Genomic DNA, 17,694 nt, shown 5'->3' with positions numbered 1-17,694 from the left:
ATTTAGGTCACCAACATTGATTTACATTCATTGTGACCTATGAAATGTATGAAATATTGCAAAATGAAGAGTCCAACAGGAACAATCCTGTGTATGTACAATATTATTCCCCAGTTCCTAGTGGAGTAGGGGTGCGAAGCCCTCATGTAACTCTGTTATCAACCAGACAGTTCAATTGGCTGAGTGCATAGTGTTAAGTGGCGGCTGTGGATGTGTATGGACTGGTCATGAAAGGACAAATCAGACAAGCTGATGCACATACCAGACACAACATCCCTGCAGCATAGAAGAAGAGTGGGCATGATGCAAGTATGGTGTTATGGAGTTCTTGCCGCCCCAGCCATTTCGCATTGACATTCACATCCTACAATGCATGCACAACATATTGCATTAGTTGCAGGTTATAGAACGAGCACACTGTGCATGTCACCATTTTGAATGTTAAATGGACTCCTTTCTAAATCCAAGGACTGAAGTAGCATGCGTAGTACACACATGGGTTTTGGGTATGTTAGGAGCCAGGAATGAGACACGAAGATAAAGAACCCATAGTGATTGTTTTAGACAAGGGTCTGTCAAGAGTCAAGATGTTCAAAGCAAAAATGGCATGTGTCTGAAAACCTATCCTCGCCCTCACATTCTAAAACTAAGGGTATTGAATTTTGCTTAGAAAGTGCACATATGTTCAAGTTCAACAAAAGGTATAGATCCAACAAAAGTTCCAAATGGATCATGTTCACAGTTCCAGAGGGAATGACTCCCGTGCCCAGGATTCTCTCCACCAAATAAAAGGTTCAATGAATAGCCAAGTTCTTTATAGTTCAAGAGGATAACTCCCTCCTCTTGTGCTGCAATTCACTCCAAGGGAAGTTACTCCCTTCCTGAGGATTCTCCCACATTCAATACAATTTCAAATCTTAAGGGCATGCGTATCCCTTAGGATTTTCCTTTCAAGATAACGCAACTTGGGTGCGGATCACAGACTCGCAAGACGCCTAGTATACTCCCCTGCTAGGCCCTTTTGTACAGTTCCTTTATACAATTTGGGTGCAGGTCCCAGCCAAGTTCTGTGGTACAACACAATTCTTTACAGGTGTGGATCACAGATCCACTCTTCGCCTGGTTTACTGTCCTGCCAGGACTTTATGTTACAATCTCTCATTCAGTACAAGGGGGAATGGGCATCCCCCAAGCTACATTAAGGCAAAGTACTGTGGCAATGAAGATTACACTAATTCCAATGAGGATTACTCTTTCCCCACTCTTGGAAATCAATTCACTCTTTCAGGGTCTCTTTGCCTCGGTTTCGGCGTTCCCTTCACCAATCTGGGTTCACCGGCATCATCTGCGTTCTCCCACATTGATCACACACATTCAGGTACTCGCCTTGGTATCTGCTGGACTCGAGTGGCTTTCCCCAGTCAGCAGATTGGAGCTCTTTCGTTCATGGCATCGAAATGAGGCCCGTCCTTGCTTCCAGTTCCTGCTGCAACTTCCTTCTTCTGCAGGCGCCTCAATGGTCCACTGTTTCTGCATCTCGACACAGCCAGTCCCGAGCTTGCCTCTCCCCTTCTCTTTGCGTCAGTAGTACTCTGCACCCATGGCTCCCGGTCCTGGCTACTTCCTTGTCTGCCCCGACCAGCCACGAATGCTTGGGTCGGCTCCCTCTTTCACCGCCTCCACTTGCCTGCCTTTGGGGTATGCTCCCAAACTGTTACACCGTCTGCTCTGCACTGCACCCTGCATCTCTCGTCGGTCTCCAAGCCGTCGTTTGGAAAAGGAAGGTCTCCCCATTTTCTCCGAACAGCTGATTTAAAGTCCAGCCTCCAGACTGGAAAGTATCTTGGACCAATCACATTCTTCAGAACAGTAGACTGCACATTATGGTTCACATTCTTGCTCATTGCAGTCCTCTTCCTTGTCTCAGCATATGTTGTTTCACAAGGTGGAAAATGTTCATGAGTTCTGTCAGCAGCTTTTACAGAATGTTGAGACGGTTTGTCACAATATGCCATTAAGGCATGGGGCATGGAAGGGGTATCCCTAAAAGGAAAGTGGGGATACCATGTCTCATCTGATGATGCCTGTCCATCCCTCTGAGGGTCGCCTTCCCTCATGTGATCCTCCCTCGCATAGACACCCCCAGGGTCAGGATAAGTTAGCGGCTGCCATCCTCTGGCCACATGAGGAGAGGCTACCTCTGGGAAAGGAGTGATGACATCATCGTATTTATCACAGGTAGCTAAGAGTTCAATCATGTGATGTGCAGCTCCATGGTATTAATGTTTTGTACTGTGTTCAGTTTATATAGGTAATGTGATCAAATTGCTGTCTATACCCTCAGCTACAACAGGCACATGTCTTCAATGCACACGCATGTGATTTCCATGGAGTACCTAATGCTTTGGTCCCTTATTTGTGCCAGATATATTATCCAGCATTTTGAGACTTGGGGAATCTGGTTCCATTGGCAGTGACTCACACATTGAATTGCTGACCTGTGACTATTGAAGCTGGACTCATGCTGACCACTGAGTACTCTGATTTCTTCCAGGAGATTGATCGCTTGAGCTACAAAGATTGTAGGTGGAAACATTTTAGGATAGATCTTATCCTCCAAAGGAACGTAGTCAGGACGCCGAGAAAGGGCATCGGCGATCATGTTTTGCGGTCCAGGAACATGTGAGATTTGAAATTGATATTGAGCAAAGAAGTAGGCCCATTGAGCTTGTCTACTGTTCCTGCACTCCATGGATTGTAGGACCTGAAGATTTCGATGATCAGTACGGACTTGAACTGGATATTTAGCACCCAGGAGTAGATGTCTCCATTCAGTGAAGGCATGACGAATGGCCAATAACTCCTTCTCCAGAACTGAGTAGTGAGTCTCACTGGTCGTCAGGGTCCGTGAAAGGTAAGCAATGGGGTGTTCCAACTTATCATCGGATTCTTGTTTTAAAACTGCTACTATGGCGTAATTGGAGGCATCTGTTTCCACTAGAAAAGGTCCATTTATGTCAGGTTGGGCCAGGATGGGGGCCTGAGTGAATTCTTCTTTCAAGCGTTGGAATGCCTTGTCTTGTGGTAAAGACCAGTTGAATGGAACGTCTTTCTTCAGGAGATTAACAATGGGTTGAACAATCTCGGAAAAGGTGGGAGTGAATTTCCGGTAGAAGTTGGCAAGCCCCAGGACGGACTGTATTTGCTTTACAGATGTTGGGGCGGGCCAAGCCAGTATGGCCTTCACCTTTGAAGGGTCCATACTAATTCTTTCTGAACTAAGGACAAACCCCAGATAGTGAACTGATGTAACATGAAACAAACATTTTTCTGGTTTGGCTAAGAGTTGATTTTCACGGAGACGTTGAAGTACTGCCTTTACATGTTCTTCATGTTTCAAGGAATCCTTTGAGAAGATCAATATGTTATCCAGGTAGACGATAACATTGAGAAATAACATGTCAGAGAACACCCTATCCATAAAACGCGGGAAGACTGCGGGAGCATTAGTCAGACCAAAGGGCATGACTAGGTATTCAAAGTGACCAAAGGGTGTTCTAAAGGCTGTTTTCCATTTGTCTCCTTCCCGGATACGGATTAAATGGTAAGCACCTCGGAGATCCAGTTTCGTGAATATCACTGCACCTATCACAGCTTCAAGGATATCCGAGATCAGGGGAAGTGGGTATCTGTCTTTCAGGATGTGTTGATTTAGGCCCCGATAGTCCAGGCAAGGTCTGAGCTCTTTGGTATCCTTTTTAGGAATGAAGAACAATGAAGCACCAGCTGGTGATTTTGAAGGTCTTATGGTGCCATTCTCAAGATTAGTGTCTAGGTATTCCCGGAGGGCTCTCTTTTCAGGTTCTGAAAGGATAAACATCCTGCCAAAGGGAATCACTTCTGAGGGTTCAGTATCTATGGCACAGTCTTCGGGTCTATGTGGAGGTAAGGCTTGAACAATGGCAGTAGAGAATACATCAGCATACCCTTGATAGATCTCTGGAATTTGTACAATATTGCAAACCATGAGCGGTGTCTCTGGACACCTTGGTAGACTTTTAGGGACTGTGACTGAGGTATCCAGGTTTAAACAATGGTTCATACAGAACTCCGAGCCCAGGAATAAGGATCTGGCAGTCCAGTTGATATATGGATTGTGCCTTTGGAACCAGGGCATGCCCAAAACCAAGGGGTAATGGGCTGATTTTATAATGTCAAACACAATTCTTTCTTGATGGTGATTTATGGAAAGATGGATCTCCCTAGTTTGCAGACTTATGGGTCCTGAGGAAAGAGGTCTTCCGTCAATTGCTTCCACTGGCTGTGAAAAACTTCTTGCTTCATACGGAATATTATGACTTCTGAGCCAATCTTGATCAATGAAGATTCCCATTGCTCTGCAATCCGCCAGGGCCAGTATGGGGTAGACCTTGTCTTTGGATGGCGATAAAAAGGCCTGTAATATCACCAATTTGTTTTGTCCAGGAGAGTTCAAGGATGGAATTGATGTGGAGCAAACATCGCTCTCCCGAAAACTTGCTCCATTTAGGATCGGGAGCTGGCGTTTCCCGAGCGTCGGGGAGGAGCCAGAGGACATTCTTTAACTAGATGTTTATCTGAGGCACAATACATGCATAAGCCTGTGTGTATTCTTCTTAACCTTTCCTGCGGGGAAATTGGTCCACGAAAGGCTCCAAGTTGCATGGGTTCAGAATAAGTGCTCGGACTCTTGGCAGATTCTGTCCGTGTAGAATTCTCTAGGGAATTTCTTTGAATTGATACTTTATTCTTTTTCTTTTCGGCCTTTCTTTCTTGGATTCTAAAGTCTATTTGCATAGACAAGTCCAGGAGGGCCTGGAATGAACTAGGACGTGCCACCCTGGCTAGCTCGTCCTTAATCTCTTCATTTAGACCTCTGCGAAACAAGGTAAAACTGGCTTCCAGGGGCCAGTCCGCCTCTTTGGCTAGCTGTTTGAATCTGGTAACATAGGTCAACATGTCTTGGGATCCTTGTTGGAAGTCAAGTAACTTTTCTTGAGCACTGTGAACCAGCTCTGGTCGTTCGAACAAGGTCTTGAGTTCCGCGATGAACCCTTCATAATCATCCAGGAGAGCATCTCCTGAATTGAGTAAAGGAGTGGCCCATGTAAGGGCATTACCGAAAAGATGCGATATTATGAAGCCCACCTTAGCCCTAGGAGTTGTGAAATAGTAGGGCTTGAAGGTAAAATGTACCAAACAAGAATCCAGGAATCCACGTAAGGTCTTTGTTGAACCGTCGTATTTATCAACCACTCCTCCCAATAACACGCTGTCCTTGTTCGCAGAGTCGTGTGACAAGACGAGCTGTCTTAGCGCCGCATTCTCGGCTTTTATATTCTGCATCTCTGTGGAAAGTTCTTGCATTCCGCGCATCAGGTCCTGAATAGCATTCTCCAAGGTAGAATCCGTATTGATCGTTCGGCGTCTCAAACTGTCGTAAATCTCCCCCCGTCTCACCTGTGATCGGGATCTCCCTTGTTCGGCCGCAGGACTCTTCCTGTGGGTGGTTTGGGTCTTGAATAGGCTCGCCCGAGCCTCGTCAGGTTGCAGAGCGCGTTCAGAGTTCCGGGATGTTCGTGGTTCCAGGGTGTCCAGGATTAGCGATAAACAAGCAATGTAGGGGGCAATTCCAGGAACAGGAAAAGGGCAAGGAAGGGAGTAAGAGGATCAAGGAAACAAATGTAGAGAGCAAACACACGTCGGGTTACTATCGAAGATAGCGTTGAGACGCGCGGACCCGCAGGGGCGTGACCAATTTATAGTACGTGCCACGACGTGAAAGCTAGTGCGTAGCACAGAGCTTGGTACGGCCATGTTGGGAGGGACAAGGAGTACAAGCCCTTCGTGACAATGACCATGAGGTCCAGAAGGGGCAATTTCGCCGGGTCATGACAACATGGGAAGTAGTGGTATGTGGACGCAGGCATGTGCATATTGGCATCATGGACATGCGTTGGGGGTGCATACGTTGTTGCTGTTACTTGTCTAAAATGACAGTCATAGAGGGATGCGAGTTGTCCTGGGATCTTGGGCCCATTTGTGGGATGATTTGAAGGTCTTGGCCATACACACTTTACTCATAAGGCGTTTTATGTTGGGGGGGCTTGATAGCCCAGCCAGGATGGCCGCTCAACTCTGAGCTCTGTGACATCTCTTAAAGATCTGGATAATTAATCCGGTGTCTGGCGAATGGGAGATACCCACACGAGTTAATGGTGACCCAAGGCCCCGGGTGGTAATGAGTTGGGGTTGAGAAGCTGCGGCATGCTCACAGACCTGATAGCAGCCTGAGATCTTGCAGCCGAGTGGTAATTGGGTGACGTGTGGTCTCGAGCTGCAGAGCCTATGCGACTGGGAGAGCCAGCAGCTCCGGAGTGCTGTAGGGGCAAATGTCAGCCTTGCCGCCAGTACCGCCATCAGTTACACTGCCGGTGGCGGAGCGGGCCCGGTGGCCAGGGCGGCCACAGCATCAGAGAGCAGAGACTTCACAGACTAAGGCCTGATCCATCGAAATAGCAGTGGGCGGAGGCTGGTTCCTGCACATCGCACTGGCTATACCGGGGGTATGCGTGGTGGCTACCGTCTGCTGTGGCTGGGCTCACTGAGGCAGAGGGCGACTGTTGGACGTATCAGTGCCAGGATGAATGAAGATGGTGGGGCCTGCTCGGACTGATGAGTTGGACCTGTAATAAACTGACGGTTTGGGAATCCTGCACAGGCTCTGTGCCTGTTTGGAGCTGGGAGGACAGCAGTGAGAGAAACTAGATCTGCCTGGTGGAGGCAGACCAGGTCTGGGGAGCTAGTGTATAGCAAAAAAGGGGCACAGAATATAACTTGGCAGAGCCCTTTACCTGGGGGTAAAGGGCCCTCCAGCAGTGTAGTATAAAGAGGATAAGTGGAGACCCCTAGGAATACCAACTGCACAGTGTTTGGGTGGAAGGCTGAGCGCCACCAACTTGTCACCAGTTCAGAAATAGTCCAATCTGCAGCAAGGCTGTGTGATCTGGTCAGCGAGGGATCGAGCTGTGGGGGGCTCATAGTGCTCTATTGGAATAATATTGGGGTTATAGCCAACCCTCAAGGCAGGTGTAGTGGTGCTCGTGTTGGTGGCTGTGTCTTTGTGTGGTCTGCCAAGATTGCAAATGGGGAAAATGGACAAATAACAATCTAAGCTTCCCTTTGAATTTTCCAATCCCGACAAGAAAGGGAAAGCGCAAGAGGCTACCCCTTTGGAAAATCATTTGGGGGGAGAATCGTGCACGCTCAATGACATTAAAGAAATGTTAACACAATTGCAAGCCAGAATACAATCCCTGGATAATAAAATGTACACTCTTACTTGTAGGGTGGACCACATGAAGGTCATACTGGATAAAAATGGGGAGCGCTTGGATGAGGCAGAAATGCATATATTAACTGTGGAAGATGAACCATCAGCAACAGCTATAGAGAAGTTCCAGGCCCGTAAGGCGTTGTGGAAATAGAGGTCAAACAGGAGGACTTGGGTCCTGGTCACGCAGAAACAATCTTCGAATAGTTTGGATACCCAAGGCAGCAAAGACGCATTCAATGGATCAAATGGTGGTGTCTATGCTTAAAGAGATACTGAGCCCTGAGGGGTTCTCTCCATCCTTTGTGGTCTAAAGAGTGCACTGCATTCCATGGAGGAGGCCAATCCCCAGAGCAACTGCAAGGCCAGCCATGGCACACCTGCTCAACTATTGAGATTCAGATTTGGTCCTACAGTACGAGAAGAGTCAACTGATGTACAGAGGGGACCAGATACATATTATTCCTGACTTCTCAAACAAGGTTCAAGCCTCGAGGAATCCAATTTGGAGATGAAAAGGCATTTGAGAGAGAGGGGGATCAAATATACCATGCTCTTCCCCGCCAAGCTGCACGTGGAGCACAAAGGGAAAGCAATATTCTTTCAGATACCTGAGGACAGGTACTTCTTGGACACACTGCCAAGGGGGACACCACGCACCCCAGTTCAGGACGGGGCTGGCTCTTCAGCATCTTGTGATACTGCTCGAATATTTGGGGCCTGGTCTCGATGATCTAAAGATTGGCTGGGTGTCAGGTTCTCCAAGCAGGGGCAAGTGTTGTGTTTGTAGAGGGGTGCCGGTTGGGCTCTCAAGGTCCTTCCTACGTGAATATGCAAATGTTTGGGGCAGCAGATGGGGTTCCGAGTAGATACCAGTGGGTTGTGGTTGCTAGTTGGGGTGGTGAAGGGAATGGGGGGTTTAGTAATGTTGTTTGTTTGTTTAGGGTTTTTGTTCCATTTACAGTAACAGTGACATATGTCACCAAGCAGCACAAATTAAGGTGGAGCTGTACATTCCGGGGAGGGGTAAAGGAACCCTTTAGATCCAGGGCGAGGTCCTGGGCGCTAATGGGATATGGACAACATTTGGCATATAACAATGCCCGTAGTTAAAGGATTGCATTTACTTTCCTGGAATATATCAGGCCTCAATTGTGTAAACACATTGGGCCTCATTACAACCCCGGCGTTAACCAATGGTGCTATTAGCGCCATGGTTAACGCCGGTAACTTACCGATACCGCCACAGTGAAATGGGGAATTACCACCCCATTCCAAGGTTGGCGGGGCGGTAATTCCCCATTTACCATTGGCCCTTCTCCATTCCCATTTTTGCCCTATAAGGCTCAACGGGAACGGGGAAGGCGGTAATTACGGTGCCACAAATTGCGGTACCCTAATTACCTTCAAGGTCCCTTTGCGGGTCCCTACCTTAACAGCTGGTACAGACCAGCCGTTAAGGTCGGGAGCCACAAAGGGACCTCGTAGTAAGGCGTTAAGGGGTTAACGGCGCCGCAACCTTTTACGGCGCCGTTAACCCCTTAATGCCTGGGTCGTAATGAGGGCCATTGTGTATAGGCGCATTATAAATACCCTATAAATAAATAAATAGCCCCTGTAAAGCTTGTAGGGTTTTATTGTTTCTAACTAGGTATCACATGGGCATTGCTTTTATGCAAGAGAGACATCTGAATGTAGCCACTGAGAAGAAATCTGCAAGGCAGTGGGGATGTCATCGGTATTAATCCTCTTATTCAGCCTATTCCAGAGGGGTGTGCACCTTAATCCACAAGTCATTAGGTTTTGGGTTTATCGAGGTAGACAGAGACTCTGAAGGCAGAGATTTGTTAGTTACTGGGATATTAAAAATTCCCCATATTCGCTGGTTAACTATTATGGGCCTAACTCTGGCGTGCTAGAGTCCTTGGAGTGGGTCAAGCAGAGGCTGTGGAATCATACTGACAACGTGATAATATGGGTGAGGGACGTTAACGCAGTGCTGGATCCCGGGATGGACAGGACTAGAGGGACAATTGGGCCAATCCCCAAAACTACAACAGCTCTTTTCTGTGTATGGGTTGGCAAATGGTTGGAGAGATAGACACTGGTGTGAACATGGACAAATGTTTATGTCAACTGTACACTATCACCTTCCCGTATTGACTATTTTCTGGCGCGATCGAGAGTAAAGCACGCTGGATATTGGAATGAGAAATACTACCTTGTACACTGTCAGATCATGACCCTGTAGGCGTGAGTCTAGACAATCCAGGGAGCACTCCGGGCCAATTTAATTGGGTGTTTTTTTAGAGTGATGGCCTTTAAGGAGAATGTAGGCACGATTGCCTCATATATTGTACTGCGGGAGGCCTTTAAATGTCTAATCAGAGGAGTGTGCATTGCTAAGGAATGTGGCATATAGAGAACTAACAGTAGAGAAGTGGAGGAAAGTGAGAAGACGCTTAAAGGCCTAGAAGCTGACGCTGGCGGTATAGATAACCCTATTACACATGCGAAAATACCTGAGGAACTGCGACAATTCACAGAGGTGGTGCAAAAGGGAGGTCAATTTCTTGGTAGATATGCAGCAGTCAGCAGTCAGCAAAGCCCTGGGAATTTTCTGGCATCAGTGGCAAAATCCGAGAGCCCAAAGACATGTATAAGTGCTATTAAATACGCTGCTGGGGAGATTCGCTGCACCAACAAGGAGATTCTTCAGGCAATGCTGGAGTTTTACACTAGTTTGTACTACTCAGTTTTGGAAGTGCCATAGTCACGGATAGATGAATGCGTAGATGAGATAGCACAAACCTGGTTCAGTGCGGAGGAGCGGGAGTGGCTCGGCAGTCCCATTACATTACAGGATATCCAAAAGGCAATACAAGCACTTCCTTCAGGGAAAGTGCCAGGGCCGGATGGGCTTGCGGCCAACTTTTACAAAGCATACTCAGTGAGGTTGGGCCCACATCTTTTACAGGTATATAAGCAGGCTTCAGAGGAAGGGGTGCTCCTGGAAACGATGAGAGAAGCGGTAGTGACAGTGCTGCTTAAACCTGGAAAGGATCCTATAGACTGCTCAGCCTATCGGCCGATCTCACTTATTAACATAGACAATAAGATCCTGGCCAAGATTTTGGCCTCCCCGCTGGCAGCGCTAATATCAAAATGTGTCAAGGTCGATAAAGCCAGCTTTATACCTGGTAGATCAACATCATATGGGCTCATATATATATATATTCAGACTGATGTCGGCAGTGGACCCTGATACACTGGTGGTGCCGCCCTGCTGGATGCAGAGAAGGCCTTTGAATCTGAAGAGTGGCCGTTCCTTTCCACAGTGTTAAGGCAGATGGGTGCTGGGGAAGGTTTTATATCAATGTTGTTTCTGTTGTATACCCAGCCAATGACACGAGTCAGAGTAAATGGACACTTATCAGGTCATATTTTAATGGGTAAGGGCACACGGCAGAGATGTCCTATCTCTCTCCTCTCTGCTTTTCGCCTTGGCGATTGAGCCGTTGGCTGAATTACTCCCGGAGTGGCATTCACACAGGTGGGTACAGCTATATACGCACAGGTTGGTCATATCATTATATGCATATGCAGACGATATGGTTATGTATGGGAAAGACCCCATTGTTAATTTGGCGCCTATTGTGGCTGATGGTCTGGATTGTGGACACTTCTCAGGACTCAAAATGAATCCCAGTAAGTCAGTTATGTTCCCGCTTACTGAGCAGATAGTGGCATTCCTGGAGGGGTTGGAGTTTCAGTGGCACATGACACATATGCAGTACCTGGGAGTGGAGGTGGGTAACACACCAGAGGTTCTTTAGAGGGAAAACTAAGGTAAAGTATTGGAACGGGCACAGAGTTCAGTAGACAGATGGATGGCACTTATGCTTTCGCTGTATGGTAGGATTTCCCTCGTAAAGATGTTGCTATTACCTTTGTTCCTGTATATCTTTCTTAATGTTCCTATGGTGGCCACAATGCCTTTTTTCAGGGAATTGAAAACTATGATGTTGAGGTTTCTATGGGCCAGTAAACAGCCATGTGTACGTTGGGAAAAGTTGATTGCTCCGTCAGATAAAGGTGGGATGGCAATCCTTGATTTGGAGTCATAAAACTTAGCGGCCCACGCTCACTTTCTGTCCTATTGGTATGCCTCAAATCCAGACAGGCAGCATGTCCTGATAGAGAGGACTGTGGCTGCGTCTCTGAACACTGACTGAAGAGCCCCTCAGTGAATGAAACCGACAGCAGACCTACAAAACCAAACCATGAAAGAAAAGGTAACAGTAAGTGGAGACATCCCGGTGCTTCCTACATTCAAATACACCATCAAGTAATTTGGGAAAATGCAAGTTGCAAACTTTGGAAGACATCAGATACTTTCTTTTGTATTAAGACTTTCCTTGTGCACACATTATTCTCCCTGGAGGGGAACCCTGGAACCACCTAAAGCTTTAGACACCCTGTGACCTTTGAGTTACACTGCTTTTTCTAGTTAGTAATCCACGGGAGACATCTTGACACTTTTCAGCTGCAGCTTATGCCTTGCATGTTTATTATTTTCCCCCCATGCCAGTACACAAATAAACCAGTTTAAATATAATTATGAGAGGAGTCCGGCCATTGGATCCTAGCTCAAATGCAACACCCTATAGAAAAAAAACTATAGTGGGTAATACATCCATCACGGCCATCATGCTGGACTAGTACTTGCCGGCCACCATCATCGTCGTCGTCACCCTCATCATCAGGGAGTCTGTCCTCTTATTCTAGCAGTAGAACCTGCCAACAAAATGCATATGTTATGTACCATGCAGAAGACTATGATTACTTTTGCCACCTCATCACCCCTGTGCATCAGAGCTCCCCTTTGGCGAAGGCACCTGATCCATGATTCAGGAGGCCAAAGGCCATCTTGATGGTTCCATGAGTGCTAACATAGGCACCATTGAATTGATGTTGCTTTGGGAGTCCTGCACAGTTGTCATTAGATAGGCCCCCAGTGTGTATCTTGGCTCACCTGTATGGGATATGAAAGAATCAACCGTAGGCAAAGGGTTGATGCGGTTACTGGGAATGGAGTTGATGTGAATGAAGGGGAAAGAGTGAAGATGGGGAGGCAGGTGGTTTGGCAGGTGATATGGGTGGCTGGAAGTTCGCCACCCGTTCAGAGCCACAGAGCAAGGCACCATGGGTATGCAGCCATTAAATGAAAATTGAGTTTTTGCTCCCTATGAGATGAATGTCTTATATTACAGGTCAGAGCTATTTTACCTTGTCAGTTTTGTGATTGTGTTTGAATAATAAGGTACAATTGCTGGAACCTTGTTAAAATAAAAGAGAAATCAACGAAATGGAACACATACACAAACCTACGTTTTGATATTCTGTTAAGCGCAAATTGAGAGCATTTAACTACCTGAAGACAATTTTAAATGCATCATTTTATAGAGGAGAAATAACAAAATGGCTGGTTGACCTTGGTACATCAATGTTAAATGTATGAAATATGAATTTACCAAACTTAATATGGAAGACAAGGAAGAAGCCACACGTGGCGAACTGGGTAATTTATGTATTGTTGTTATGTGAGTTTGAGAGGGTAATGTTTCAAAGGCAGGATAGGGAAGAGAAGTATTTGACCCTTTGGACACACTTTAATGAATTATATGGTGAGTGAGTACTTCGGTGTTTAGGAGTATAGTTTGATTAAATGAATTAATAGAGGAGATCGGGGATGATGAATTGGGATCTTTATTTTTGTCCTGTTTTGTTTGATTTTTTTGTTGTTGTTTAATTTTAGGGGGGCGTTGGTTGATCGTTTGTTTGTTGTTCATTTTGTTTAGTTGTTAGTCTGCTCAGTCCTTGTGGTTGTTTTAATGTTCGTCCTGCATTGGTGTTCATTATACAAAGACAATGGGCCTCGCGGTAGGAGGTAGCCATGGTGCTGTTAGCACCATGGCTACCTCTTTACCGCATTCCGGGTCCGGGTTCCCGAAATAGGGACTTATCGGGTCATTCCAACCTTGGAGGACCCGGTAAGTCCCCATTCCAGGAACCATTACCCATTCCCATTAGAGCCCCCATGGGGCTCAATGGGAATGGGGATGGAGCTAATAACGGTACCGCAATTTGCGGTATCGTTAGTAGCTCTGAAGTCCCTTAACGGGTCCCGTCCCTAACTCCTGGTCAGATCAGGTGTTAAGGAAGGGACCCGCTAAGGGACCTCGGAATAGGGTGGTAAGGGATTACTGGCACCGGTGCCCTTACCGGTGCCGGTAATCCCTTACCACCTACCACGTAATGAGGCCCAATGTATTGTTGAGGCAAATGTATATATGAAAAAGGAATTTATTTTGATTGGAGTAATGTAGATGTTATGGTTGAATTAAGTTTATTTTAAAATGTTTGCCTATGTAGTACTGTACAATGACAAGCATGTTTTGTTCAAAGAATTAATAGCTGTATTGTTGATGCTTCTTTAATCTGAAGTTAATAAATAAAAAGGGGGGAAAAAACGTAATATGAACACAATAACATTGAACTGAATCACTTTCTTTTAAGTTAGTTTGTACAGAATCATACATATTGGCCCTCATTCTGAGGTTGGTGCTCCAAGCACCAATACCGGTACCACCACTGACGTGGCGGTATGGGGACTTACCGGTCCATTCTGCCCTTTGCAGGACCGGTAAATCCCCATTTGAAATGCCATTCACCATTCCCATTTGAGCCCCCATAGGGCTCAATGGGAAGGGGGAAGGCGGCAATAACGGTACCGCAAATTGTAGTACCGTTATTGACCCCGGTATCCCTTTGCGGGTCCCGTCCTTAATGCCTGCTAAAACCAGGCGTTAAAGAAAGACCCGCAAAGAGACCTCGGAATAGGGCGCAAAGGCATTACCAGCACCGATGTCATTACCGGTGCCCAGTATCCCTGGTCGTAATGACCCCCATTATCATTTCATCCTGAGATCAACATCTATCATATTTACTTGGAAATAGTGTTAAAGTATAGGAACATTAATAACATAGTATTTAACATGTCTTCTAGATTTTTCAACTAACACGTGAAATGCAATTTGAAAATCTTGAACTAGAACTAGGCAAGCATTGGAAATGCACACTCTAAGGGCCTCATTACAGAAAGCAGATGGTAATTCCTTCCACAGGCCAGTAAACCGTAGGCCTAGTTGGATTGCACAATTGAATCACACTCCATGTCTTTGGGTAGAAATAACTGCTTAGAGTGACCCTATCTGCATGGTGGTCCCCCATGGGGAGGGAGCAATGGGTTGCCCCCAGATGGCTTTGCTGGAAATAGGATGTGTGTGGCCTCCTTCCTGGTGGGAGTAGGGAGTTGCCACAAAATCTCCTCAATTGTAGGCTAGTTCAGATCAAGCCTAGAATTGAGCAGATTTCCTTCTAGCACTGCTAGCTCTGCAATACCAATGAAAGCTTCAGAACTGGAGGTATTCTGGACATGGCCAGATTAGCCTGAGCCCATGCCGTCATCCTGGTAGTGCCGAATGGAGGATCTCACTGGTATGACATATTCCTCTACTCCTCCGACCTTCTGGCAGGAGTCTCCAACCGATTCCACTGGTGTTTGGTAATGAGCCATAGTAGACTGCCCAACAATAGCTATGCTTCTGCTGGTGGCGCCCAAAAAAAGCCTGTTTTGTAATGAGGGCATGAGACCTATAAGGGTGATCTAGGTAAGGTACAGCACACACAATTCTTAAAAACGGACAGTGCAACTTACCCAGCGAGATTAGGGCTTCATGAATTTCTTTCATCACACTCCTATAAAGGTCTTTCTGCCATTCATGTAAAAGCTTCCATTCTTCTTCAGAGAAACATGCAGCAACATCAAAGAAAGTAATGGGTGCCTGGCAAAGTAGTTAAATCGCAGTCAGTATCTCAGCAATTGTGTAAAATATATAACATGTTAAATATGACTGTAAGCTGATATAAAAGCAATTATTTCCAAAGGTAACCATTTTGAGCAAAGATCACACCATTCATGCTTAGGGAGAAGAGAAGGTTAGAAATTACCACAATATCCAAGCTCTTTTCTCTGGTCTCCAGCAGCTGCCAACATGTGAAAGCTATGGAATTCATATAGACCCCACCTGCCTAGTGTTTGATAATTTGCGATAGATGTTGTGTATTTGTCTGATGGGTCTAGGGGGTAAGAGACCAATTGCCCCCTTGGATGGCTGTGACGAATCAACTTCTGGGGCACCAGTGGTCCAGGAATTAACATTGGTTTCTAAACCATCAATCAACCCCACACCTCTAGTACACCAGAAGGGATCCAAACAGATTGCAATACAAGTGAATTATAAAACCTCCTTGTTCAATTTCTGGTAATGTGGACGGAACGGCAGGCTTATCACTGCAAGGTTGTGGATCGTTGGTTAATTGCAACACAGCGAAAATACAATTATTACCCAATGATAAAAGGGACTGTCGAGTCCTACTACAACAGACAGTTCTAGCACACTACAAAATACAACCCACCCTGTAAAGGAACACGGAGGACAGACAGTTGCATGAAGGAAAATGATGCACCCTGGATACGGATAGGAAGGTAATTGGTAAAGTAATCAGTCTTACTGTTCAAGGTTATTTGGTTTCAGCACCAAGGGGGCAAAGGGTCAGAACTGTCTCTAGGGGCCTTCTGACAAGGACAAGGGGGGCAAAACCACAATGTACCTGGAGCTGATGTGGCTCTCGACAGCGTCAAGGCGCTTGCAGGGTGCTTTGCAGCCCTTGAGGCAGAGTTAGTGGCAGGAGACAGCTGCGGGTACCAGGCGGCAGGCAGTTCGGCAAGCGAGGCTTGACTGACGTCTGCAGGCTGTCCTGCGCTGCGGCTCAGACCAAGAATCATTGTCTCTGTGCTGGTTGGCGGATCTGGTATACTCGGATGGCTCTGGTGACTGCGGCATGACAACAGTCAGCAGTGCAGCCGGATGCGGTTCGAGGAATCGACTGTCCTTAAAAGATGAATGCTGGATGATGCTTGTGTGGCACTGCTCCTAGCTTCTTTGCAGGGCTTGAATCATCCTTTCAAGGTGGACGGCCCAAAGCTTAGGAGAGTGTTTGAAGGCAACAGCCTTGTCCTTTGTCCAGAGACTCTTCAGCACTTCCCACCTAGGAAGCTTGCTGGCAGAATCTAGCAGGGCATGCTGTGTGCTGGCTGGGTACTGATTCTGGAGCTGCTGGACGGGTCCTTTGTGTCCAGTTATCTCCCTCTGTTCCCTGGGAGATGTTTAGGGGAGGGAACTTGCTTCCCTCTTGGAACTCCTGGCCTTTCTTCACTGGCAGAAGATGTAAGGTAGACTGTACCTTCAGCTCGGGTCCAAATCAGTCCTTCTTACTCCTTTCAAAGACTTCAGATGATCTGCTAAGTGAGGGGTTCAGCCCTCTTTTAAAGCCAAATGGGCCCCATTGATTGGTGCAGGCTAAGCCTAATTAATGAACCAATCCTGGGTCCCCACTAACAATCTTCTGTTATGCATGAGGTCAGGACCAGAGTGCTCTGTAACAGGACAGACAAGGGGGTGACAACATATACCTAAGCCCCGCCCATCTCCCTGCCTATTGTAAATCAAAGTGTCTCTCTGGTTAACTGAGCCCTCTGTGACTCTTGGTTTAAGCGCAGGGTTCCCTTGAAGTTTGTGCTGGGAGCAGACTTCCTGTCTCCCCCAAACTGCATACTTCTCCCCTCTGAAAGGGGTCTGCTATGCAGGGACAGCTGCGGTAACTGCTGGACCCATTCACTGGCTTTCATACAGAGAGGTGGGAAACTAGCTTCAAGTTGACACATTGCATACCAAAGGGGTGTTAGTCCCGCCTTCCAGTTGTCTATCCGGCAACCAAAACCCTTCAGGTTTGCCTTAATTATCTCTCATTAGTATGCACTGTGACCAGCTGGAGGACAAAAGTAATGCAGATTCATGGAGCCTTTGATATTTAAATTAGGCTGCTCATGGCTGGAGGAAGGTGTGCCTTCCCCCTTCTTGGAATGCTCTGATGTACCCGGGGCTGTCACATTCCAGCTGAATAGGACAGGGGAAGACGGTGCATGTAGGCTGTGTCTTCCCGGAATACATGTGACTATGCATTTTGTGTGGGAAGCAGATGAAATGGGTGCAGAATGGCCGCACTCATTTCTCAGAGGTTAGTTTCCCATCATTCATTTTCATTTATCAAAAATAAAAAAGGCCAGGCAAGCGCACTTTCCCCGTGCGGATGGTCGAATTCCTCACAATGGCTTCCTGGACCAGAGATTTCCATAT

The 17,694-nt window shown here is 46.6% G+C and overlaps 1 protein-coding gene across 3 annotated transcripts in view; it reads right to left on the bottom strand.

The window, feature by feature from the left end:
* The window catches only part of LOC138582131 (zinc finger protein 586-like), a 110,919-nt gene that overhangs the window by 62,430 nt on the left and 30,795 nt on the right, over positions 1–17,694 (bottom strand). For all 3 annotated transcript variants that reach the window (XM_069653140.1, XM_069653142.1, XM_069653143.1), the window contains one exon: positions 15,153–15,279. In XM_069653140.1, the coding sequence (XP_069509241.1) occupies positions 15,153–15,279 (127 nt within the window). The remainder of the gene's footprint in view (positions 1–15,152; positions 15,280–17,694) is intronic.

Source organism: Ambystoma mexicanum, chromosome 3q (genome assembly GCF_040938575.1).
Source record: "Ambystoma mexicanum isolate Mex_15411 chromosome 3q, UKY_AmexF1_1, whole genome shotgun sequence".
Classification (NCBI taxonomy): domain Eukaryota; kingdom Metazoa; phylum Chordata; class Amphibia; order Caudata; family Ambystomatidae; genus Ambystoma; species Ambystoma mexicanum.
Note: the sequence above shows the minus strand (reverse complement) of the source record. Positions and strands in the feature narration are given on the sequence as shown.